Raw genomic sequence first — 25,495 nt, 5'->3', positions numbered from 1 at the left:
AAGCTTTTTTACCATTCCGGTCGTATGTCTGCTCTCAGCCACCACAGCAAGGAACCGTACAAATCTTAACTCTATTCATTCATGTATCAGTTCATAATTTCTCTTGTTTATCCTTCATAATCTTGCATGTTATGTATCACTGCTCTTTCAATGGAAATTAATTCCGACCAGTACGACACCCATGTCCAAATTTAATACGACTGCAAAGGGTTAATGGTATGCATCTTGGACTTTCAGGGCAATAACACATGGTGGAATGATTATTAAGAGTTTGAGACGATAGTTTCCAAACTTTGCTACACATTAACCTCAACTAGGGATATTTATTTTACTTAATTTTTTGCATTATAGCTTACATTCAGTATTATTTTGTATAGCTTCGGGTGTACAGCATAGTGGTTAGATAGTTGTAGACTTTACAAAGTGGTCCCCCTGATATTTCCAGTACTAACTGGCACCATACATAGTTACTACTGTATTATTGACTATATTTCCTATGCTGAACTTTACACCTCCATGACTATTTTCTGACTGCCAATCTGTACTTCTCAGTCCTTTCACCTTTTCCACCCAGTGCCCCAAACCCCTTCCCCTCTGTCAACCATCTATCTGTTCTCTCTGTTTATGATTGTTTTATTTTTGTTTGTTTGTTTATATGTATTCTTTAGATTCCACATATAAGTGAAATCATGTGGTGTGTTTTTTTCTCTGATTGACTTATTTCATTAAGCGTAAATACCCTTCAAGTCCAGCCATTCTGTCACAAATGGTAAGATTTCATTCTTTTTTATGGCCAAGAAATACTCCATTGTATATATGTATCACAGGTTTTTTATCCACTCATTTACTGATGGGCACTTGGGTTGTTTCCATAGCTTGGCTATTAAAAATAATGCTGCAGTGAACATAGGGATGCATATGTTCTTTTGAACTAGTGTTTTGGGTTTCTTCAGAAATATACGCAGAAGTGGAATCACTGAATCGTAAGACAGTACATTTTTAATTTTTTGAAGAGCCTCCATACTGTTTTCCACAGCGGATGCATCAGTCTGTATTCCCAGCATCTTCAGGAGAGCTCCCTTTTCTCCACATCTCCAGCACTGCCTGTTTGTTGATGCATTGATGATAGCCATTCTGACAGGTGTGAAGTGATATCTCATTGTGGTTTTAATTTGCATTTCTTTGATTATTGGTAACATTGAGCATTTTTTCATGTCTGTTGGTCATCTTTTTGTCCCCTTTGGAGAAGTATCTATTTAGGTCCTTTTCCCATTTTTTAACTGTACTGTTTGTCTTCCTTTTGTTAAGTTGTATGAGTTCCTTATATTTTTTTGGATATTAACCCCTTATCAGATGTATCACTGGTGAATATGTTCTCCCATTCAGTGGGCTGTCTTTTTATTTTCTTGATGGCTTGGCTATGCAAAACCTTTTTAGTTTGATGTAGTCCCATTTGTTTATTTTTTCTTTTGTTTCCCTTGCCCAAGGAGATATATCAGGAAAAGATATTACTAAGAGAAATATCCATGATTTTACTGCCTATGTTTTTTCTTCTAGGATTTTTATGGTATTGAGTCCTACATTTAAGTCTTTAATCCATTTTGAGTTTATTATTTTATGTGGTATAAGAAAGTGGTCTAGGTTTATCTTTTTGCATTTATCTGTCCAATTTTCCTAGCATCATTTATTAAATAAACTGTGTTTTTAACTAATTTGTATGTTCTTGCCTTCTTTGTCAAATATTAATTCACCATATAGGCATGGATTTATTTCTGACCTCTCTATTTTGTTCTATTCATCTATGTGTCTGCTTTTTTCCTAGTACAATGCTGTTTTGATCACTATGGCCTTGATATCAGCTTGATTCCTCTAATTTTGTTATTCTTTCTCAAGATTACTTTGGCTATTCAGGGTCTTTTGTGGTTCCATGTAAACTTTTGGATTATTTGGTCTAGTTCTTTTTTTTCTTTTCTTTTTTAAATATATCTTTATTGATTACAGAGAGAGGAAGGGAGAGGGAGAGAGAGATAGACACATCAATGATGAGAGAGTCATTGATCGGCTGCCTCCTGCACGCCCCCGACTGGGGATCGAGCCTGCAACCCGGGCATGTGCCCGGACTGGGAATCGAACCCTTATCACCTGAATCCCAGGTTGACGCTCAACCGCTGAGCCACGCCCAGCCAGGCTGGTCTAGTTCTATGAAATATGCCATTGGTATTTTGGTAGGAATTGCTTTGAATCTGTATATTGCTTTGGGTAGTATAAACATTTTAACAATGTTAATGCTTCCTTTTCATGAGTATGGTATATGCTTCCATACATCTGTATCTTCCTCAGTTTCTTTCTTCAGGGTCTTATAACTTTTCAAGTACAGGTCTTGTATCTCCTTGATTAAATTTATTCCTAGATACATTTTTTTGATGCAATTGAAAATGGGATTGTTTTCTTAATTTCACTTTTTGATAGTTCATTATTGGTGTTTAAAAATGCAGTTGAGCCCTGGCCATTTTGGCTCAGTGGTTAGAGCATCAGCCCATGTACCAAAGGGTCCCAGGTTCAATTCCTGGTCAAGGGCACGTATCTCAGTTGCAGGCTTGATCCCCAGCCCTGGTTGGGGTATGTGCAGAAGGCAACCAATTGATGTATATCTGTCACATTGATGTTTCTCTCTCTTTCTCCCTCTTTCTCTCTCTCCCTCTTCCTCCCCTCTGTCCTCCCCTCCACTCTTTCTAAAAATATCAGTGGAAAAAATATCATTGGGTGAAGATTAAAAAAAAAGTGCAACTGATTACTGAATATTTACTTTGTATTCTTCTACTTTATCAGTTCTAGTAGTTTTCTGGTGGAATCTTTAGGGTTCTCTATATACGGTATCATATGATCTGCAAATAATGACAGTTTTACTTCTTTCCTGTTTGGATGCCTTTTATTTTTTCTTGTCTGGTTGCTGAGGCTAGGACTTCTGTTATGTGGTGTGTCGTGTTAATTGATTTGCTGATAATTGTACCATGTTGCATCTTAGGAATAAATCCCACTTGGTCATAGTGTATGATCTTTATAATGTATTTCTGGATTTGATTTGCTAATATTTTGTTAAGGATTATGGCGTCTGTGTTCATCAGGGATATTGGCCTATAATTTTCTTTCATTGTAGTGTCCTTATCTGGTTTTGGAATTAAGATAATGCTGGCCTCATAAAATAAGCTTAGGAGTCTTCTTTCCTCTTGAATTTTTTTGAATAGTTTGAGAGGGATAAGTGGTAGTTCTTCTTTGAATGTTTGGTAAAATTTACATGTGAAGCCATCCAGTCCAGGATTTTTGTTTGTTGGGAGTTTTTTTATGACTGCTTCAGTTTCATTAGTTGTAATTGGTCTGTTCAGATTTTCTATTTCTTCTTGATTCAGTTTTGGGAGAGTGCATGTTTCTAGGAATTTATCCATTTCTTCCAGATTGTCCAGCCTGTTGGCATATAGCTGTATAATCCCTTTTATTTTTGTAGTGTCAGTCATTACTTCCACTCCCTCATTTCTGCCTTTATTTGCATCCTCTCTTTTTTTCTTGATGAGTCTAATTAAAGGTTTGTCGATCTTGTTTATCTTATCCAGAACCAGCTCTTGGTTTCATTGATCCTTTTGTATTTTTTTAGACTTTATTTCATTCATTTCTATTTTGATCTTTGTTATTTCCCTCCTTTACTCACTTTGGGCTTTGTTACTCACTTTGTTCCTTTCTTGTTCCTTCAAATGTAGGGTTAGATTGTCTATTGGAGATTTTTTCTTTTTTTGAGGTAGGATTGTAATGCTATGAATTTCATCACCTAGGGATATTTAAAACTACTGATGCCTGGCTCCGTTTTACATCCCTCAGAATTCTTTTTTTTTTTTTTTTGAAAGAAACTAATTTTTTTTTAAATATATCTTTATTGATTTCAGAGAGGAAAGGAGAGGGAGAGAGAGAGACAGAAACATCAATGATGAGAGAGTCATTGATCAAGCCCACAACCAGGCATGTGCCCTGACCGGGAATCGAACCCTGATCGCCTGGATCCCAGGTCGACACTCAACCACTGAGCCACGCCGGCTGGGCTACATCCCTCAGAATTCTGATGTAATTTGTTAGATGTGCACCTGGGCATATGGGTTTTTAAAAGCTCACCAGGTGATTTTATATACAGCTAAGTTTGTGAACTGTTGTTCTGAGGGACATAAAAACAGAAAGCCAAAATTTAAGTTAGAAAACCATTTCATATATGAGAATAGAATAAGGGAAAAACAAATGAATATACTGTGAAAATGCACAACAGTAAATAATTGCTTTTCTGAGATTTTGAGATAACTAGAGGAAGATGAGGAATTCAGCAAAATGAAATTTATCGTATACCTAAGAAAATATTCCTGTGAATGTTGTCAGATATTCAGGCTATATTGGAGGAATAGTAAACTGTTACCAAAACTGATTATGAGTTAAATGTAGTAAAATATTTTAAAAGGCACTTATTTCATATTCCTAAATATTTTTTTCTCCCAACATTGCAGCTTACCTAATCAAAGAAGACTAACAATCACCATTCTAATTTTTTTGTGTTTGACAGTACAATTAAATTTTGAGAATGATTAGAATGTATTCATTTAAAGGACAGTTATATAATATATAAGATCTATCTTCCAAGGCTATTCATTTTATCTTCAGTCACTTTAGGAAGTATTGCTGTTTTTGATAATTTATGTACACTCAAGAAACTGTATTTAAATGCCTGCATATCATTAAAATGTACAATTTCCTTTCTAAAATACTATATAGGTTACTTAGTCTACTGGGAGTGGAAGGAGGTTAATTTTGGTAAATTTTGTGGCAAAATTCTGAATGATCTGATGACAAGAGTCATTGGATTCCCAAGAGCCTAGAACAGTGTCTGGTTCACAGGGAATAGCCATTAAAATTTTGTTGAATTACTCATAGAGAGCAGGCAGACAGCTCTGGAGGGTGTTGGGGTTATTGGGGAGGGTGGAGGGATTGAGCAAAAAGGAAAACAAAGAGAGAACTCCAGGACATAGACAACAGTGTGGTGACTGCGGGTGGAGGGCATGGGTGGAGGTGGAAGAGGTCAAAGAGGAGATAAATGGTGGTGGGAAAAATAAAATTTTGTTAATTGAGTGAATGTAATGTATAATAGCAAAGTAAAGTAATGTTGAGATGAGTTAGAAGTGGCTTAGATGCAAGGTATTTAAATTTGGATAACGTGATCCAAGAGTATGTTGTTGCCTGAAAAAGTATAGTGTAGCTTCTTCTATTCCTTATTACAACCAGGTTATAATATTTATTATTAGATAACTTTTTTAAAACTTCTACAAACCTGCACACAGCCAAAAGTGCTTTGTAAATTGTAATATCAACCAAATTTATAAATTTGCTAATTCCCCAAACAGTCCATGGCTCATCAGAGTTAATAGATACATTTGGTTCCTGTTGGAGCCAACCTTTGGGAGGTAAAGCGAACTGTAATAGTATTTCTTCCCCAGATTGTTAGGATCACTCCTCCATATGTAATTTTTTAGCCGTGTTTCCCAAAGGCCAGCTTTCATAGTTTTCATGTATTATATTAAGTGTGATATCTGTGTAGGGAAACCTTTTTACTACAGCACATTTGATGTATTCACTTAGTATGTTTCATTCCTGTCTGTGTTAGTTTGTATTGTATTGCTTTCAGTTATAGAGATTTTTGTGCATTGTGCTCTTTTGTATTGATTACAACTTATCCTATAGCTTTTTTCTTTTATTTGGAATACGTGCTTCTGTAAATTTGTTTATTTAAACTTAAGTATAGAACTTCTCATTTGTTTGTCCATTTCAGCATTTATTAATCAAAAGATTAAAAATTTTAAGAAATGTACAAATGGTTAAATAGTATACAAACTGATAAAAATGTTAAGAAAATGCCAAAGATATGGTAGAGGAAAGCTCAGATTATCTCCATTCCCAAATTAAAGTCTTTAAATTTTCTTAATTGTGCATCCAATTAATAAAACATTTTTCAGCCTATATTTTTAATAGTGAATAACTATGATGTGGCCAGTTTTATATATAAAATTATTGTTCCCTCCTCTTCCTCTTTCATACTCTTTCTCAAAAGGCTAGAGTTTTTCTGGTGATGATTTTAGACTTTCTTAGTTCTGTACTAAGTAAGTCTGTTTCCTAAGTATCTGTTAAATAAAAATAAGGAAGGGGTTTGTTTTTTTCCTTCCACCCTTGGTGATCAGAAGACTGAGTGTATAGGATTTGTAAATTATATTACAGTGTAGTTTTCAGGATATGTATATTTTACTTATAGACTTAGATGCACATTCTACTAAACCATTTTCTCGTCAGATGTCATTAGATCATCATGGCTGTAACTTTTATAGTGGTCTAAGAAGAGCTCGTGTGGCAAGTGCCAATCCCGCCACATTTATCATTCACTTATGATTACATATTCAGATTTTTTTTTGTTTTCTCCAGAAGTCTTTGTGTTTCTGTTTCATGAAGAGTTAAAAATAAATAGTTTAAACCATTAATCTATTGCATTAGTCCTATGTAACTTAAAAAGTGAACAAAATCAGTGAAGGGTGCTATAATGTCAACCCCTTTGAGCATTGGACTCTCCTTTCTCTTCTCTTGGGATATCTCAAATATCATTTGTGACACAAAACAGTCTGAAATTTGGACCTAGTTAGGAAATGCCAAGCTTATTTTGTATATTAAACATTAGTAACAATTAATTTGTTTCTTATTTTTAGGTAAAAATAAGGAGAAGTTCTAATATTTTCTTGAAATACACCACTTAGTTTGTGTTGTACATATCACTTTGGAGATGGCTCCAGGTTGAGAAAGGTAGACATTGTTAAAGAAAGGAGCAATGGTGGAAATGAGAAATGCCAAAAGACAAAGGAATAATCGAGTAGAAAAACTCATGAAGTCAAGAAATTGTAATCAATTTGTGAAAAGGAGTAACACAGGCAATAATATTTTAACTGTGAACCTTGCAATGCAAATTACTGGAGACAAGAGGAAAAATGTTGAAGAATATTAATAGAAAATACTTATACTTCTGTTTGCCAGGCACTGTTGTAAGTACTTTACATATATTTAACCCTTACAACATTTTTATTAGGTAGATATTTTATGTTATTGTTATCTTCATTTTACAGGTGAGAACACTGAGGCAAAAGGGGCAAGAAATTTGCCTGAGCTCGCACAACTAGCAAATGGCAAAGCTAGGGATTGAACCCAGGCTATCTAGCTCCCTAAGTCCATATTCATATAAACCAAAATTAATTTTAGACTCTAATAAAAAATAAAAAGCATTTATTTGAGCAAAAAGAGCTGCAACCCAGGAGACACAGATTCAGGTAGCAACCTAAATTGTACTGGAAGGAGAACAAAGGAAGGCAGGTTTTATAAAGCAAAAATCACAAAATGTAATTTTTACATGCAAATGAAAGATGGCTGGCTAGGTTAACAGAGATTGGTTAGATTCAATATGCAAATAAGAGAGGCAGAAACTGCAAGGAGGAGGTCAAGTCCGTATGTTGTCCATGCAATATTCCTTGTTTCAGGATGTTTATGGTTCAGCCTTGAGCTGAATTTAGCAACTGGTTTAACAACTTAATAGCAGCTCTGAGAACTGAAACACAAAAATGTGCATAGTCGTTATGAGCCCCACTTCCTTAAGAGCCTCCTGGTTCTATTTTAGGGCACCTCGATATTAGTGACTGTTTTAGATATTTCAGTTCATATATCACCCCTTTTGATCGAGATCTTTCTTTGTGAAGCATTGATAGTCTACCATTCTGGCGTAGAGTTATCAGGACTACTTGGTTTTTCATTGCCAAGAAAGTTCATTTCCAATGTGTCATGTACCATATAGTTGGGGGGCAGGGGGGTGGGGAGGTCTTATTATAGCAGAAGTCATAATCATAGGGGTGACGGCCACATTTGAGCAATAAGGATGCCCCAGGGAAGCGAGTCTTAGGGATGGTTCTCATGTGGAGTTTTCTTCAATCAGATTCTCAGTTGGAGCAAATTATTCTTCCCAAGAGAAGAGGTTCAGTTAATCATCTCTAGTCTTCGTGTAACTGATATCTGAGTTTTTTACACAGGACTTAAGACACATCGATATACAAAATATCAAGTTTGACAATGAGCTACATCAAACAAATCAGAATAATGAGTAGGACAATTTGCACTCTTAATAACTCCCCTGTTTTGCCTAGTATATATCTGCAAATGTATAATCTAAAATAGCTGGGTAAAATAAAATAGCTGGGGACAGGGTACTCAAGTAACATTTGTGCTCTTTCCACTTGGACAATTTGGTTCATATAATAAATTTCTGGCTATTTTTATTACCCATTGTCTTAAAACTGACCAAATGAGGTGTGAAATTAAACTCGTATTTTTTAGGACTAGTTATAGTCTATTGATTTATATTAAATTGTTTTGGATAGAGTTAAACCTTTTCATTACATTGTCTGAAACATTCACATTCATTATGAAAAATGTTTTTAAAATGTGAGCTACTCAAAAGCCAAAGTATGACTCAACAATAACATTTGTATGAGTGGGTACTAGATTAAATAAATCCCCATCTGGATTAGTCATAATCAGCTGTATATTGAATTTATAATTATACCCTGGTAATTTGAAGATTTTTATCCATCAAATCTAAAACATCTACAAAACATAACTTTACAGTGATATAAATTAATCACATTTTTACTTTTGTAATGTAACTTAATAACAAGGCCTATTAAGTGATCTAACTAAAGCCAGGAATTAGATTCTATATCTTTTTACTTTATTGTAGGTATAACTTTTTCCTTTAATGAGTCTTAAATAAATGAACTATTTGGTCTTTCAGACTTTCTTATATGAGATTACTTTACTTTTGTGTTTTTTCAATAAATACATTCTACACAATATATATCTAACATTTAGTTAGGAGGTGTATATTTAGAGATCAAAATTATAAAATGCTCTAGACAATGAGTTCATGTTAAAAATGATGAGAGAGCTTTATATACTAATGGCAGTAATACCTTGACAAGTTCAATATTTAAGAAATATAAGACCCAGTGAAAACCCAAAGGATATGTTAATTGTTGAGGTTGAGGGCCTCAAAAACTAGCCCTAAAACTAGGTTTTTAAAGATGAATAGGAATGCACCAGAAAAACCTGGAAGGAACTTATAGGGAAGATGGAGTTTAGGATGTATAGAAGGAAACAAAGATACAAAGCTGAAGAGAGTGAATAGCCTTGTAGACTAGACTAAGGAAATTGGATTTAATATTAATAAATAAGCCATCCCCAAAACATTGTGCTCCTAAACATACTAGACAGTGTCCTAGATAAATGCTGGAAATACAGAGATGAGGAGATGAATAAGATATGGGCTTTGAAAATTATAATAAAATTTTTATAGCATTGACTGGTAGAAATGTTCTTTCCAAACGTATTTTTAACATTATTCCTTGATTGGTGTATATGTGTCTCTATGGCCCATTGAATTTCTTGATACTTTAAAAGTCTGAGGTTTTGCCAGAATTGGAAGAATTAGTAAAGAGCAATTTTTTTTTAATTGCATTGTGGCAGTTAGCCAAAATAATCTATCTAAGTAATTTTTATGATTTTTTTCTTAAATGTATGATAGAACCTAAAAACAAGTTCAAACAGTATATTTAATGATAAATTTTACTTAGATTATTCAGAGTTTTATTTTGTAAAAATGTTTTCCGCTGGATCTTTCCAAGGGTAAGTAGTATATCATTTTCTTTGTTCCCCAACACACAGTTTTTATGCATTCTAACTTTTTGTAGAAAAATTAAAATGAAACACTTCCTGTCACCGTGATGTGTAAATTCACAGATGTGGTTTTACGTCTTTTAAATACTGACTATAATATAGTGATAATTTAGATAATGGTACTCCATAATTTGGAATTTCTTCTAGTGATTTTAGAAAGTTGGTTTTCTCAAGGATGTTAATGTGGATAGTTTCAGGCACTTTTTAATGCACTCATTTTTTAAAATTTATATGTCATTTGATACACACAGATGCATATACGTAATGTGTAAGCTATGTAAGTCTGCTACTCCCCAATTTAAGAACTGAAATATTAATATTACTGAAATACCTTTGTATTCTGCCCTCTCGTTCCAGTGCTTCTCAGAGGTAATCAGTATATTGAATTTTGTAAACATATTTTTCTTATAAAAATAGGTCATTTACCACTTTTTATGAAATGTTTGTGAAGATCCATAGATGAGAGTAGAGACCAGACATTTGGTAGCACTTCGTGTAACTAATTAATGCCATTTTGGGGCAGGACATATTGAAAAAGAGCCAACTTGCAGTTCCATTACTACTTTGATTTTACATATTTTCCTCATTTATATCTGTAGCTAAGGAAACATGACTTTTCAAAACTTATGATTGAGTGAGTAAAAAATATCTGTAAGGGTTATTTAGATATCATTACCATTATTTGAGACCCATTTTCGACAGTATCATTTATGTGGTGATTCATTCATTTGATTAAGAAATATTTGAGTGTGTAAAATACTCCAGGCATTAAGGATATAGCACTGAATAACCAAGCAAAAGTTCCTGTCCTATGGAAGTTACATTTTAGTTGGGGGAGAAAGCCAGGGGATAAAATGCATAGACAAAATGTTACAGTATGACAAATGGCAATACATGCTATGCAGAAAGATAAAGCAGAAAAGAGAGAAGTGATTGGGAGGGAAAGGATTATTTTAAACAGGATGGCCAGGAAAACCTCTCTAAGAATGTGGCCTTAGGTGAAGGTTTATAGAAGGTGGTGGAGCAAGCATGAGTGTATCTGGGAGAAGAGAAAACAACAAGGGCAAATGGCCTACTTTGGGTATTTGAGAGAATACAAAGAAGCCTGTTTGGCTAAAGCACACTGGTTTCTATATTGCATTTGATTGGTGTGTTTTAGGACTTTTTCATATCATTTTTTCATATTTATTTATTTATTTTGCATGAAAGTAAATTTTAAATGACAGCTTAATTGTCATAATGTATCCCACATTTTTATTTCTCTCATCCTTTTCCTCATTGTATCATTTAACTTGGTTTCTATAACTCCTATATTTTGTAATTGAAGGTTAGGTCTAATGACTTAAATTACAGTTACACATTGTTTTGCAAGAAAATTTCATGGGTGATGCTGTGTACTTCATATTGTGTCCCAATAGGTAACACATGTTCAGTTGGCCACTTATTAGTGATGCTAAAATTAATCAGTTGTTTAAGGTGATGATCATTAAATCTTTTTCTAAAAGTACTTTTCCCTTTGCAATTATAAAATAAATTGGTTTTTTTTTACATTTTGCTTATGCCAACTTGCCACTTAATGGTTTTAATTTCCATTAATGATTTATTTCTGAAATTTTGGATTTGAATGTAGAAGCCAGTGTGGCCTGAAGTCTGGAAAAGGGATATTATTCTATATCAATCGTATATAAATTAAAGGTGCCGGCCTTTATTTTTGGGACATACTGGTTAGGCAAATTAGGCATCCCTAAATAAGAGTTGTGCCTCCTACAGGGAGTCAGGAGCAAAGAGTTCTTTCTTGTTTTCCGTTGTGAATAAGTCCATCCAGAAGAGAAGTCATTTTTGTCCATCAGTCACTTCAGTAGATTTTATTTCTTTAATGTTTTAGTATTTATCACATTCCTCCCATTTTGTCCATAATCATTACTGTCTTAGTTTAAACTCTATTGTGCCATCCTTCCTTTGTATGGGATCTATTGCAGTGGTATGTCTCCTTGCTTCTTTTCCTTCACTTTTACCTTTGACTATTCTCTACAATAAAATGAAAAATATTTTTTAATGCTCACATGTGTTCATGATATTTACTTGCTTAAAACCTTTCAGTGGTCACCCATTGCCTCCAGAGTAATGTTTGGCTTCTGTAGCTTTCTTTATATAAATAAGGGTCCCTATGATCTGGTCCCATCTTCTTTAGCAGCACTGTGGTCCTATTGTTGTACCATTGTTTAGAGTTCTAGTATTGTTTTTAATTCACTTATATTACGTGACCATTTTCTCACTTAAAATAGGAAGTCTTTGATGGGTGGGATAAGTGGGGATACGTTGGTCAAAGGGTATACAGTTCTGGTTATGGGATAAATAAGGTTCTGGGAATCTAATGTACAGCATGGTGATTATAGTTAATAACACTGTATTATATACTTGAAAGTTGCTAAGAGTGTAAATCTTAAATGTTCTCACCAAAAAAAGAAATGGGTAATGTGATGGGATGGAGGTGTTACACACTAATGCTATGGTGGTAATCATTTTGGATATGTAAGTATTCAGTCAACATGTGCACCTTAAACTGATATAGTGTTACATATCAATTATATCTCAATAAAGCTGGAAAAATATAAAGCAGAAGTTTTTAGAAAAAGATTCCGGTTTTGCTCATCTTTGTACACCAAGGACCTGGTATAATGCCTGGAGTATATATGTTGCTCGGTAAATGCGTGAATAGATGGATGGGTGGGTAAATGGTTAGGTTTACAAATAGTTTCTCTGAAGAAGTGTTTTCAGGTCACTGTTTTAAGCACTATATTTGGGCAAGTCTGTGGAAATTAGGTAACGAAAAGCCAACATTTCATGAAAAATAGGTTACATTTTTGACATAGTCCATCAGCTGGGTTAAAAATCAGTTCTCTTGGATTTACTGAGAGAGTATTTTATATCTTTAGATATCTACAATTTGTTACCAAATTAAGTTCCCAAATATCTTTGAGGACTGTTCATTGCTATTTCTATTTCCTACAAATCATTCTTGGCTACTATAAAATTCAAATGCTTTCAGATTGAACAGTTAGCTTTCTATCCCTGATAGCTGCATGAACTTTACCTTGCAGTGGACCTCTCATAAAGTTGTTCTCATCCCAGTCAGAGGCTGTAAATAAGGATCCCTATGATCTGGTCCCATCTTCTTGGTTACCAGATCTTCTAGTTTTTGTTGCTGGCTCTTCTCTCTGAAGTTGGCACCTTTTTCCTTCCCTACTCCCCCATCAGTGTTCACAAAACTTCTAAAATAGACTTTTCCATTGTGTCTCTCTGTTTAGGATCAGAACCCCAGTGTTCCTTTCTTGGAAGAGCAATTCTTCTGCTCTCCAAGGTTCCTTTAGTAAACTAAGTGAAGCTCTGTTGTTGAGTAGAGAATACATGGGCTTTATATTCCCAGAACCAGAAGTTTATAGCTCTGGGATCTAGAATGAGTTCTTAATATTTTATTTTTCTCATCTTTGTATATAGCAATAGTCACCACAGTGTATGGATAATACAAGATTACATATGTGAAAAGTGCATATCATATATTGTATTCTGCTACGTGGAGATTTCTTCCTTTGTATTTGCCTAAACATTATTGGAGGAATTGCTTTCATCCTAGACCTATTTGGTTTGTTCTGTATTATCTTTCTTACAGATTTCTGCCTGATACTTTTCCTACTGTAAGCTTTTTTCTGTTTCTATACTTGTTTCTTATTTGGTATGGTTTACTTTTTCATTAGTTTATTCGATAAATTTCTTGTGCAAAGCATCATAAGACTGCTCTCAAATAACTTAAATAATAATTATAGATAAGGCATTTAGGCTACTTGATTATCTTTTTTTTCCTAATTATTTTTTATCCTCACCTGAGGATATGTTTTTTATTGATTTGGTTGGGGGGCAGAGAAAGAGAAACATCTATCAGTGGCCTCCTGTACGTGCCCCAACAGAATTGAACCCACATCCTAGGTATGTGCCCTGACCCGGAATCAAACCCCCAATTTTTTGGTGTACGGGACAACACCCCAACCAACTGAACCACCCCACCAGGACCTTGGTTATCTTTATTTTATTATTATTTTGTTTTCTTAGCTCTCCTAAAACGAAGACATTACTGTTTTGTGAAGGGAGCTAGTTTTCAATACCTACTGCTTGACAGACAGTTCTTTTTATATGGCATGTGTAAGTGTGTGTAACATGGGAAATAACTAGTAGTAGAATAAAGCAAAAAACTGCCTTTTGAAGTGGATATGGGAGATTTTCCTCTCTTTTTCCAAAATGTTTTTCTTCCTAATCACAATATTTGCACATGATACAAAAATTAAAGTATGCTTGTCAGTCTAGTTAGGAATTGAGCTGGGTATGTGTTCATTATCTTTAGTGTGCCACGTAGTTCAGATTTCTCTAGTAGTGAATGCTGTTGGCTCGTGCTTAGGATACCAAAGCATTGTGGGGTTTTGTGGGAGTTTTTTATTGTTTGTTTTTTGTTTTGTTATTTTGATATGTTTTTACTGACTTTTTTTAGAGAGAGGGAAAGGGAGAGGGATAGAGAGAAACATTGATGAGAGAGAAACATGGATCGGCTGCCTCCTGTCGCCCCCTAACTGGGGATTGAGGCTGAAACTTGGGCATATGCCTATCCAGTGACCTCTTGGTTCATGGGTTAATGCTCAACCACTGAGCACACTCGCCAGGCTGTTTTTTGGGGGGGGAGTTCAATGTTTGTGGTACACTCTCAGCTTTCAGCTCTGTATGTACTCCTGTGCCACAAAGCACTTTTGTTCCTCCTTCTAGTGGTAGACTGGTGTTGCTTGTTGCCTGGTACTAGAATGAGGGCATGTGGATTCTCTGTTGTCCTAGTCTTGCTTAAGCCTTAAGCATGCCGTGTATGCCTGGAGCCACTAGGGAACTGTCTCAACTTTCCTATCCCTCCTTCCTATAGCAGTTAAACTCCCTTTTATGTCTGGTTGGATGAGGATGGGACCATGTTTCCTGTCCTTCTAGTGCTAGCAGACCCCCTCTTTGGTATTGGTACAGGTTTTTTTCTTTTTTTCTTCTACCATTCTCCTAGCTGCAGGGGTTCTTTGCCTCTGCTATGGTGTAGTGCCTCACTTTGTTGACCTCTCATCAGATTTGTAGGAGATAAAGGTAAAGAGAAGTGATCTGGGCTTCTTACTCTTTCCCAACAGTTGAGGGTCATCTCCTGCAGGCCTGTACAACAAGAGAAATGCTGTTTGTAATACAAAAATTACTTTTATGTGGGTGAATTTGTTGATCTTTTATAACTCTGGCTTTTGTATTGTATTTAGAAAAAGTCTTCTCTACCCTAAGAATATTCTCCCATGTTTTCTGCTATTTCTTTTTTGGTTGAACATTTTAAAGTGTTTTGGTTCATTAGGAATTTATTTTGGTGTAAGGTGCAACACATACCTTAACAGGAGGGTTGCATTTGTCTGTGGGTAACAAAAGTCTGATCAACAATGGCCTAAATTCACATCTGAGAATCTGTTTTTATTGATTTTAGAGAGAGGAAGGGAAGGGGGAGAGAGAGAGAGAGAGAGAGAGAAACATCGATCAGTTGCCTCCCGAACACTCCAGGGATCGAACCCACAACCTAGGCATGTGCCCTGACCAAACCGGCAGCCTTTCAGTGCATGGAATGATGTTCCAACCAACTGAACCACATTGGCCGGGGCTAAAATGCTTATACTTTTGAAATTTTCAATTAAAAATTTTATTAAAGTAATTGAAAGATGCTCCATGACACAGGTATCATGAGTAGTTTGATCTGAATACAATGGCAAATATCCTTTCTATGTAAATTTCTGTAATGACTTTTGTATTTTGCTTCAAATTATCTCAACTAGAACCCAAATACAACAAAACAGAACTATCATTTTAAGTGAATGGAGTAGAACAATGAATTAAATGCTGGATCTAAGTAATAATTTTGAGTACATTAAGAATTCTTTAGTTGTAGCAAAATAAACACAATTGCAAAATAAACACAAAAGATAAAGCCATCAATGTACCTATGTAAGTTATCTCCAATTTCTGTACACATCTACTTTGAGAAAAAGGTCCCTTTTTAGGTAGGAAGAAGGGGGAAAAAAGGCTTTGAGCAAACTGATACCATATGTCATATTTAATATGTTTTTTTTATCCCTTTTAGGACAGTGGTGATTATCCCCTTACCATGCCTGGACCTCAGTGGAAAAAATTTCGTTCAAACTTTTGTGAATTTATTGGAGTCCTGATTCGACAGTGTCAGTATAGCATAATTTATGATGAGTATATGATGGACACAGTAATCTCCCTTTTGACTGGTTTGTCAGACTCCCAAGTCAGAGCTTTTAGGCATACAAGCACCCTTGCTGGTGAGTAGCTAACACTTTATTTCCTTTTCCTTTAGTTTTATTAAATATGTTCTGTTCTAATTAAACTTTAGTTAAATATTAATTTACGTTAATTACTGTGCTCCTGAAAAATATAATTTCTTCCCCTTCAAAGTCATCTGAATGGTTTGTGTTATCTGTGCAGATAAAATGTATACCTGTGTTGATAACTAGCATTTGATAGCCTTGAGAATGAAAATTTCTGGCAAGTGTCAGCAAATCTCTCTCAGTGTTTTTCCCCCCTACATTCTTATTTTATAATCAAAGAAATTTTAGGAGTCCAGTAGGCCATATTCTTTGGTAAACCCAAATAATAATAGTTGAAATTTCAAATTCATTTTTTTCCTACTTAATTACAGTGCTTCGTTGCCCATTTTTATTGTCCATAAATGTGTAAATATTTATTTTTTTATATATTGGAAACAGCTAATAGCTACCTAGCTGGCTTTTTTCCTATTTCTAGTGCTATAATAATCTAAGCATACCAATATTTAATGTCTCTCAAAACAGTTCATTTATGTAGACTAGATAATCTGAAGAACTGACAATTTACAGTTTCTCACTTTTAGTTTAATCTTAGAATTATCTAGTAAACTTCTCAGCCAAGTACATTAATTTTTTCCTTGGGTTTTTTTTGTTGTTGTTTTTTTTCGTTACAAAGTAATTTTGTTAATTTAGCAATTGTTCTGTTTTCCTTCAACTACTTTAACTGTGTACTTACCTAAAATTATTCTTTTTTACCTATGGTACACAGTGTGTCTGTTTGTGTTTGTACATACACAGGTATTTAAATACTCCCAAATTATATTCTATTTAGTAGCAGTAACTTTGTTTATATTCATCTCATACATTATCATAACAAAACAGATTTAGTTTCAATTAATTACAGTTCATCTGGCATTTAGATTTCCTATTTATCTAATATAAATAAAGCATTGTTTTGCAAATGTTAGCGTGAATTAGAATCATCTACAGGATTTATTGAAGCAGATTGCATGGCTTTATCCCCAGAGTTTTAATATATTTTATTTTATTTTTATGTTTTTATTTTATTTTTTTCATTGATTTTAGTGAGAGTGGAAGGGAGGGGGGAGAGAGAGAATGGGACCTACTGCCTAGGTACGTGCCTTTGACCATGAATCGAACCTGCAACCCTCTGTTTTGCAGGTCTACACTCTTAACCATAGAGCCACATTGCCAGGATTGATTTAATATTTTGACTTTTTTTTTTTTTTTTTGCTTTAACTGTTACAAATTACCCATACTGTTTTCCCCCTTACTCAGTGTAGTTAATCCGTTCTGTTAGTGTCCATTATTCTTAGTTACAGTTCTGTAGGAAACAAACATGAACCATAGTTGGTTTGGGGTTTGTTTGTTTTTAGGGTATCCTATTGCTCATTATTGGGAAAAGATCTTTTACTCAATTTTATCTTTTTTAAAAAGGTAAAATAAAAACACAATTTTCTTGAAAATTTTCTGTGCAGAACAAACATCAAACACAGTTTATTCTGTATCTTGAGAATATCTTCTTCCTCATTATTAAGAAGAAATAGAGATCTTGTACCCAGTTATATGTTTTTAAAAGTTACTGTCTGTATATTATTAAAAAGTATCTGATACGCACTTTTCTTTCTAATTTCATGACTTAGTATTTTCTGTATTTCATGTTTTCTTTATTTTCTTTATATTTTCTATCTACTTTTCGTCTTTCTTCTATGTATAATAACATTCTTTTAGGTGGTTGTCAGATGCGTAATAAATTCAGTGATTGGAAATAAACAAACTTAAACATAAAATAGAAATTGCTTCTGAATAGCCAGAATTGTTTTTATAAAAATTTATTTGGTTTCCCAAAGCCAAGAGAAAAGGAGAAGCAACAAATGAACAAAGGGCAAACATGAGATGCTATCCTTCTGATACAATTGTGAAGTGATAATCATTACAAAAAGAGGGCAAAAGAAATGATTTACATATATCAAGATAGAGAGCAATCTAGGGCTTCTGTAAGGGCCAGCTATCTCTCTTTAATCCAGAAAGCCATGCACATTTTGTATAAAAGATAAGTGTATGTCACATACTCTATTTAAGATAAGAGAAGGAATAATATATTGTAGAAATATACCGAATATTTTTACTTTTAAAATGTTTCAGTTTCCTGTAAAATGCACTTCAATTCATTTGCATTTGTTCTTCACTGCCATGTCAATGAAGCATTACTGTATTTCACCTACTTTATGATGGTCCATTTCAGCTCTCCTTTCCATTGGCACATTTTCAATGACTTTTACTATTGTATTGCTTTTCCTTATTTTCATATATATATATGACAATATATATACACATACATACATATACATATGTATGTATATCCTAATTTTATATATACTTAAATATATTTTAATTAGGACTTTTCTCCTGTTCCCTTTGAGTTGAGTAGCTCCCTTCTCTTTCCAGTGCCTTTCTGTCTTTCTCTTTGCACAATTTACCTGTGATGATGATAGTTTTTTAAAAAACTCCTTGATAAATGCCATTTTGTCTTACCTAAGTGCTATTTTTGATTAGCCTATTGGAATTTGAAATTACTTTTCTAAATCAGATATCAAGTTAAACAGATTTTTATATTCTGATTTTTTAAAAGCCAGACTGTTTTTCAAGTCATCATCAAATTTACTTCAAAATATTACTGTAATTTCTGCGTCTTTGTTAATGATCATCTTCCAAGGCTCAGTCTTGTAAAATGTGAGACATATCAGTCACGTACCCTTCAGCAAAGCACAGAGATCTTCTTGCTGAGAACTTAATTCCAGGATGGGTAATAATTATCCATCTTTTCAAGGATTTTTCTGTTTTTATCTTTGCCCTCTTCTTTTTTTTTTTTTTTTTCTTATGGTATGTGTGTGCAGGGGGTAGATTAAAAGATAATCATTTTTATTCACTTTGCAGGACGAGTCTTGGGGACTAGATAAAATGGGCAGGAACATTTAATCCTCTGCTTCAAAGACTGTGTGCATGGACAGTTACAAGGCAGTTTTGGCCAGATATGATTATCGGCTTTGGAATAAATTCTCCTTGACATTGCTTATATCTTAGCTGAGAAGAGAGACAATCAGGTTAGTTGTTTTGTAGGATACAGATGTGATGAGTTCCAGAGCTTCATAAGTCATCACAGTGGTCTTATCAGTAGTACTTTTAATCTGTTTTTTAAATATCCCATTTTCTTATTACCAATTAAATAATGTGTCCCTATTATAAGTGTTTATGCATTGCATTTAATTGCAGTATATTTTCATCACATTTTCATTAAAATTTTTCATTCTATAGTACTTTAGGTCTATTCTACATTTAAGTTAGTCTTATTTTTTTATTGGAGGTAAACTGTGCTTTCTCCCCTTTTTTGAAATTCTCTTTACCATTAAATTGACACAAACTAGTAGCAGTTATATTTTATATTTTGGTTTGTTTTTTGTGTTATCTCAATTGGAATTTTAAATCACACTGTACTATTTATTTGACCCACCGTAATAAAGAAGCTTCGCATTACAGTACAGTTTTCATTAACTATTAATCTTCAGAATTAAGTGCCCTTATTTCTGTTCTAAATAGCTATCTCAGTTGGACATACTAGAACATAGTTTGTGGGCTTAATTTATAAGTAATATTATGTTATTGTTATTTGGTGAACTTACCATCTGAGACTGGGCACATTTTTCTTTTCCAATTGAATGAAACTTTCCTGAGAAAATACTTTTTCCCCCCAAGATCAAAAATGGGTGGGATTTTTTTTGTTTTACCACTTTGTTGTTTGGTATTACGAAGAAAATTCTACTCAAAGAATCTAATTTTTCTATTTCTGTTTATATTATTGTTAGGCATTTGCTTTTAAAATGTATGCTAATACTTTACAAGTTGTTGACTTTAAATTTTTATTAGATGGCAGTTTGTGTGATGAGTAATGTTGCTTTAACTTTTTCATTTTTTTGCTGTTTTGTCACCTACGTAATTTTCTATGATGTTACAAATAAATTAATATTGACGGCCTCTTCTCAGATGAGAATGCTAATTTGAAAAGGGTGGGATTAAGAATACAAAACTTATGTTAATAATGGTGTGGTGATTGAGTGAGTCCATTCTGTTTTTTCTAAAGTGAATTTTTGAAAAATTAGAAAATGTAATTGAGATTGTCATATGATAGTCAAGTGGCCTCAGTATGCTAGGCAACCAGTCTTCACCAGTAGTTAACAGTAGGTCACTCTTAGACTCTTGGGGAAGTAAATATTTCTTTCTACCTTTTTGTTTACTATGTTGACATATGGTTGATTTTACATTATTGATTGACATTCTTTACCAATGATATATGAAATTGCTTTGTTCTCCAATCATGAACTGAAAATCATTCTGCTTTAGTAAATTGACTTTGTTTCCTTTGGCTTTCAGTTGCTGAAACCGTGTAATACAGTGGTTCATAGAATGGGTTCTGGACCAGGCTGTCTGTATCCATATCTCACTCTACCTGTTATTAGAGTTACTTGGACAAGTCCTTAACTTATCTGATGGCCTCATTTTCCTTATAAGTGGGAAAGATAATGATAGCTACCTCATTAAATGAAATTAAGCATGCTTGGACCAGTGCCTGACATTTAATAAGCTACTGGTATTATTCTATAAAGACATAAAGAGCTAATTGTATTTGTGGTGTTTCCGTTCATTCATGTTTTTACTCAGAGTTTATCGAACACCTCCTCTGTTTTTGTAATAAAAGACGTTACAAGTGGTAAATCAGAAGTAAACAAGTAAATAGTTCTATCAAAAGCTACTATTAAGAAAACAAACAGCTTGAATTTTTATTTTACTTAGTTTTTGGTTCTCAGGTCCCAAATTATATTTATTAAATTCAGTAAGACTTTTATAACTCCTAATCAGACAAAATATTTCTGGTTTTCCAGAATTTATGGTTATCCCTGAAAAATTTAGCTCACTGTGGCATCATCAAAGAGCAGACCATAAAGTATACATAATCTCCCCTTCTTGTCTTTATATTTCTTATGTATGTGCTTTTTGAGCCTAGAATTTATTTTTTATATGAATCTTAAGAAGTATTTACATGGGTGTAATTATCATTGTAAACAATCTTCACATTAGAGCATAGTATTGATTTTTAACTATGTATGAATTTCATTTCTAGGTATCACCACAAAATATATTTTTTTAAGTTTTTTCTAGATTCCTGCTTTTTCATTGCTTTGTCCTTGCACTATTACTTTTTTTTTTTTTATTTTTTTAATTTGACCACCTTGTTTTTCTCACTCCTCCTGTATATATAACACCTTTTTCAGTTTGGTTGGGTTTGTATATAGTAGACTTCTGCTGTTCTCATGGGAAGAATGCCAATAATTGGCCAAGTTTGCAGATGCTACTACATCATATAACTGTACCCATAAAATACAATAAACTTTAAGAATGCAATTACACTTTCAAATCTGTAAGTATGGCCCGGCCAGGCATGGCTCAGCGGTTGAGCATCGACCTAGGATCCAGGCGATCGGGGTTCGATTCCCTGTCAGGACACATGCCCAGGTTGTAGGCTCGATCAATGACTCTCTCAAATCTGTAAGTATGGGTATCTACAGTAAAAATTTAAAACTTTCTAGTTAAGGAACTATTATTTTCTTAGATTTATCTCTTTTACTTTCTATCAGGTGTGAAAATTAGCTTTCTTTTTAGGGTCATTTTTTGTGAAGAAATTATTGAGAATTCAGAAAAGGAGGAAAATACAAAAATAAAAATTAACCATAATCATACCATCTCATAATTTTGATAGTATGGTGGTATTACATTTTTTTTCTCATATGCACAGTTTTGAAGATTTTTTTGTTTTATTTTTAAACAAATAATAGGGTGTTATAATCAATTTTGTGATGTGCATTTTATTTTGTGTTTTTTTTAATAATTGTGTTTAATATGACTTCCTCATTTTCTAAAATCTAGATGTCTTTTAAATTATTTAATTTTCTGCCATTGTTTGGATCCTTTGTCTTTTGTTGGATCCCCTATCATCATTTGCTTGCTTTTTTCATTTATTTTCTCCTTAGCTTTTTTTTTTTTGTATAGCTTCTTGAGAAAAAGGATATTGGAAAAGTATATATTTGAGACTTTATATGCCTGAAAAGTATTTTGTATCCTCATTTTTAATTGTCTGACCCAATATAGAATTCATTATTAAGTATTTTCTTCAGTATTTTTCTAAGCTTCTAAGTCTGATCCTCTTTCTTTTCTTTAGTAGCTTTTAGATTTTTCTCTTTGTTCCTGGTGTTCTGAAATATGGTGATATAACCTGATGTGTATATATATATTTTCCCATTCATTGTGCTGGGCACTCTGATGAATTACCTATTGCTTACTCTTGAATCAGTCCTGAGTTTCTTATTATTTCACTTCCATTTTCCATTTCTTAAATCTTTTTGTTCATTTTCCCAACTTTATGGAACTTAATATTGACTGATTTTAAGTTTTCTAAGAGTTCTTTCTCATTCTCCAAGCCTATTTTAAAAAACATTGTTCCATTGATGTACTATCTTCTTACCCCATTAACAATGTTAATTATTACTCTGAAGTTCTTTTCTACTCTCCACTCTGACCTCTTCTTTTCTGATTCTCTGCTTTTATCAACTTTCATGTTACAAACTTTCCTCGAATATTTTTTTCTTGGCTCTCTAGTCATTGCTGACACTGAGACACTAAAAAGCTGGTTGGGTGTGGTGTGGTGTGGTGTGGTGTGGTGTGGTGTGGTGTGGTGTGGTGTGGTGTGGTGTGGTGTGGTGTGGTGTGGTGTGGTGTGTGTGTGGTGTGGTGTGTGGTGTGGTGTGTGGTGTGGTGTGGTGTGGTGTGGTGTGGTGTGGTGTGGTGTGGTGTGGTGTGGTGTGGTGTGGTTTGTTTGACAGGGTAGGGCAGGAGCTCTGGCTTCTTTGGTGGACTTCACTATAGGGTAGTCCTGTGGTCAGCTAGCATTTTCATTGTAGACTATAAACTGCTGGTATTGATAATTATTTTCCCCAGGGAAGTTTAGTTTCTTTGCAGAAGTATCTTTTAATATGCTTAAGTTTGGTTGCTGTCTACCTTTTGGGTGTCCGGCAGGGTGAAGGAGCACCCAGTGTACTTTGTACTGCACATATATCACTCCTCTGTGTCTGGCAATTCCAAATATCTGGTTTATTTTCTTCAGGGAGCACACTTCTGGACTTCCAAGATGGATGTGTGGTAGAAGAATTGCCTGACTGGCTAGATTGGAGTGGAGATTTAGGCATTTAATTACCTAATATATGAATTTTTAAATGTTATGTTGTTGCTGACTTGTACTATGTAGTTAGAGCTTGTGATGGTCGCATCTGTACTGAACATGTACAGACATTTTTTTCTTGTTGTCATTCCCTAAACAGCTGTTTACATAGCATACATTTTATTAAGTCCAACAAGTAATCTTGATTTGATTTGAAGTATACAGGAGGATGTGCATAGGTTACATGCAAATACTACACCATTTTATATAAACGACTTGAGCATCCATGGATTTTGGATGCAAACGATCGATGTTTCTCTCTCTCTCTCTCTCTCTCTCTCTGCCTTCCCCTCCCCCTCTCCTGCCTTTCCCTTTCTTCCTCTCTCTAAACACTAAACATATCCTCAGGTGAGGATTTTTTTTTTGAAAAAAAGGTTAATACTTACAATCTTAATTTCAGCCATTTCATTTGCTGATAACCACTTCCTTTTGTTTCTACGTTTTTCTTCTATGTTTCTAACTCCAGTATTGTTTTTCTTCTATTGGGACTTTAAGTCCTTTAATGCTGTATTTTTAGTGTTCTTTACACCCATCATGTTTTCACTCCCTCAGCTCAAATTCTGTCATCCAGATTTATAATGTCCTTCATACCCTTAACATTCTTGCCTCTCTTTATCCATCATACCTCCTAGGCAAAGCTCATATTACTACCTGCTCTGTACCTGCGCCAGAGCAGCCGAAAGTGAGGAAAAACACATAGTCATAATGTTGGGGCTTTACAGTTTTCTCTTAAGTGGACCTTTAATGCTGCGTAAGAATCCTATTCTACTCCATGGATTTGCCCATTTTCTTATAAGATTATTTTATACCTTCTTAAACCTGTAACATCTCCTATCCTCTTTTCACACTTAGCCAATTATCTTGCTTGCTTAAATAGAGACAGACAAGATTAAGAATTAAGCCTACTTATCTAGGTGCAGCTGTATCCATATACTCTGTATCCATATAGATACATCTGTTATTACAGTGCCCTCTAAGGTCAGCCCATGCTTTTGTGCAGTGGATCTAATCCCTGTTCACTGCCTCAAGAACTTTGCTCTCGGAGTTGTTTTTTCTTTCTTACAACTTCAGTTTCTCCCCTTTTATTAGATAATTCTTATCACTATACTAATATGCTGTAACAACTCTTATCTTTTAGAAACACTGTTATCAGTCAGGCTCTCCACTGACACAGAACCAATAGGAGATATACTTACTTACACATATGTATACACACATGAAGACATATATATATATGGGGAGAGGGAGATTTATTTCAGTGAATTGGCTCATGTGATTGTGGGACCTGGCATATTTGAAATTTGTAGAGCAGGCCAGCAGGCTAGAAACTTAGGTAGAAGTTGTGCTGTTTTGAGAAAGATACTGCTTCTCCAGAAAAACTCAGTTTTTGCTCTTAAAGCGTTCAGGTGATTGGATGAGGCCCACTACATTACTGAAGGTAATGTCCTTTACCTAAAATCAACTGAATGTTACCCTTGCCAGTGTTTCTCTCTCACATTGGTGTTTCTCTCTCTCTCTCTCTCTCTCTCTCTCTTTTTCTCTCTTTCTCTCTTCCCCTCTCTCTGTCAAATCAATAAAAACATTTTTTTTTTTATATCAAGTGAACGTTAACCATTGCTACAAAATGCCTTTACAGGTATACCATACCTATGTTAGTGTTTGATTAAATACTATCACCTAGTCAGGACACTTAAGACTAACACATAAGACTGACCATCATACCTTCCCTTATTTTCTCACATCCCTCTAGCTACCAATCCATTTCTCTCTTTTTTCCCCCCAGCTAATCTCAAAGAATTATTTCTATTCACTGTTTCCACTCACTCTCCTCTTAACTCTCCCCTTTTTAAATTTATTTATTGATATTAGAGGAAGAGAGAGAGAGAAATATTGATGTGAGAGAGAAACATGA

General features: G+C 34.2%; 1 protein-coding gene across 1 annotated transcript in view; it reads left to right on the top strand.

Annotated features, from left to right (window-relative positions):
• Positions 1 to 25,495, top strand: part of STAG1 (STAG1 cohesin complex component) — a 269,636-nt gene that overhangs the window by 130,679 nt on the left and 113,462 nt on the right. Inside the window, exon 7 of the mRNA XM_016224325.2 lies at positions 16,028 to 16,232. Within this exon, the coding sequence (XP_016079811.1) occupies positions 16,028 to 16,232 (205 nt within the window). The remainder of the gene's footprint in view (positions 1 to 16,027; positions 16,233 to 25,495) is intronic.

The sequence above is a fragment of the Miniopterus natalensis genome, chromosome 15 (genome assembly GCF_054644295.1).
Source record: "Miniopterus natalensis isolate mMinNat1 chromosome 15, mMinNat1.hap1, whole genome shotgun sequence".
Lineage (NCBI taxonomy): Eukaryota > Metazoa > Chordata > Mammalia > Chiroptera > Miniopteridae > Miniopterus > Miniopterus natalensis.
The sequence above is the reverse complement of the archived record's forward strand: the minus strand, read 5'-3'. Positions and strand labels throughout refer to the sequence as shown.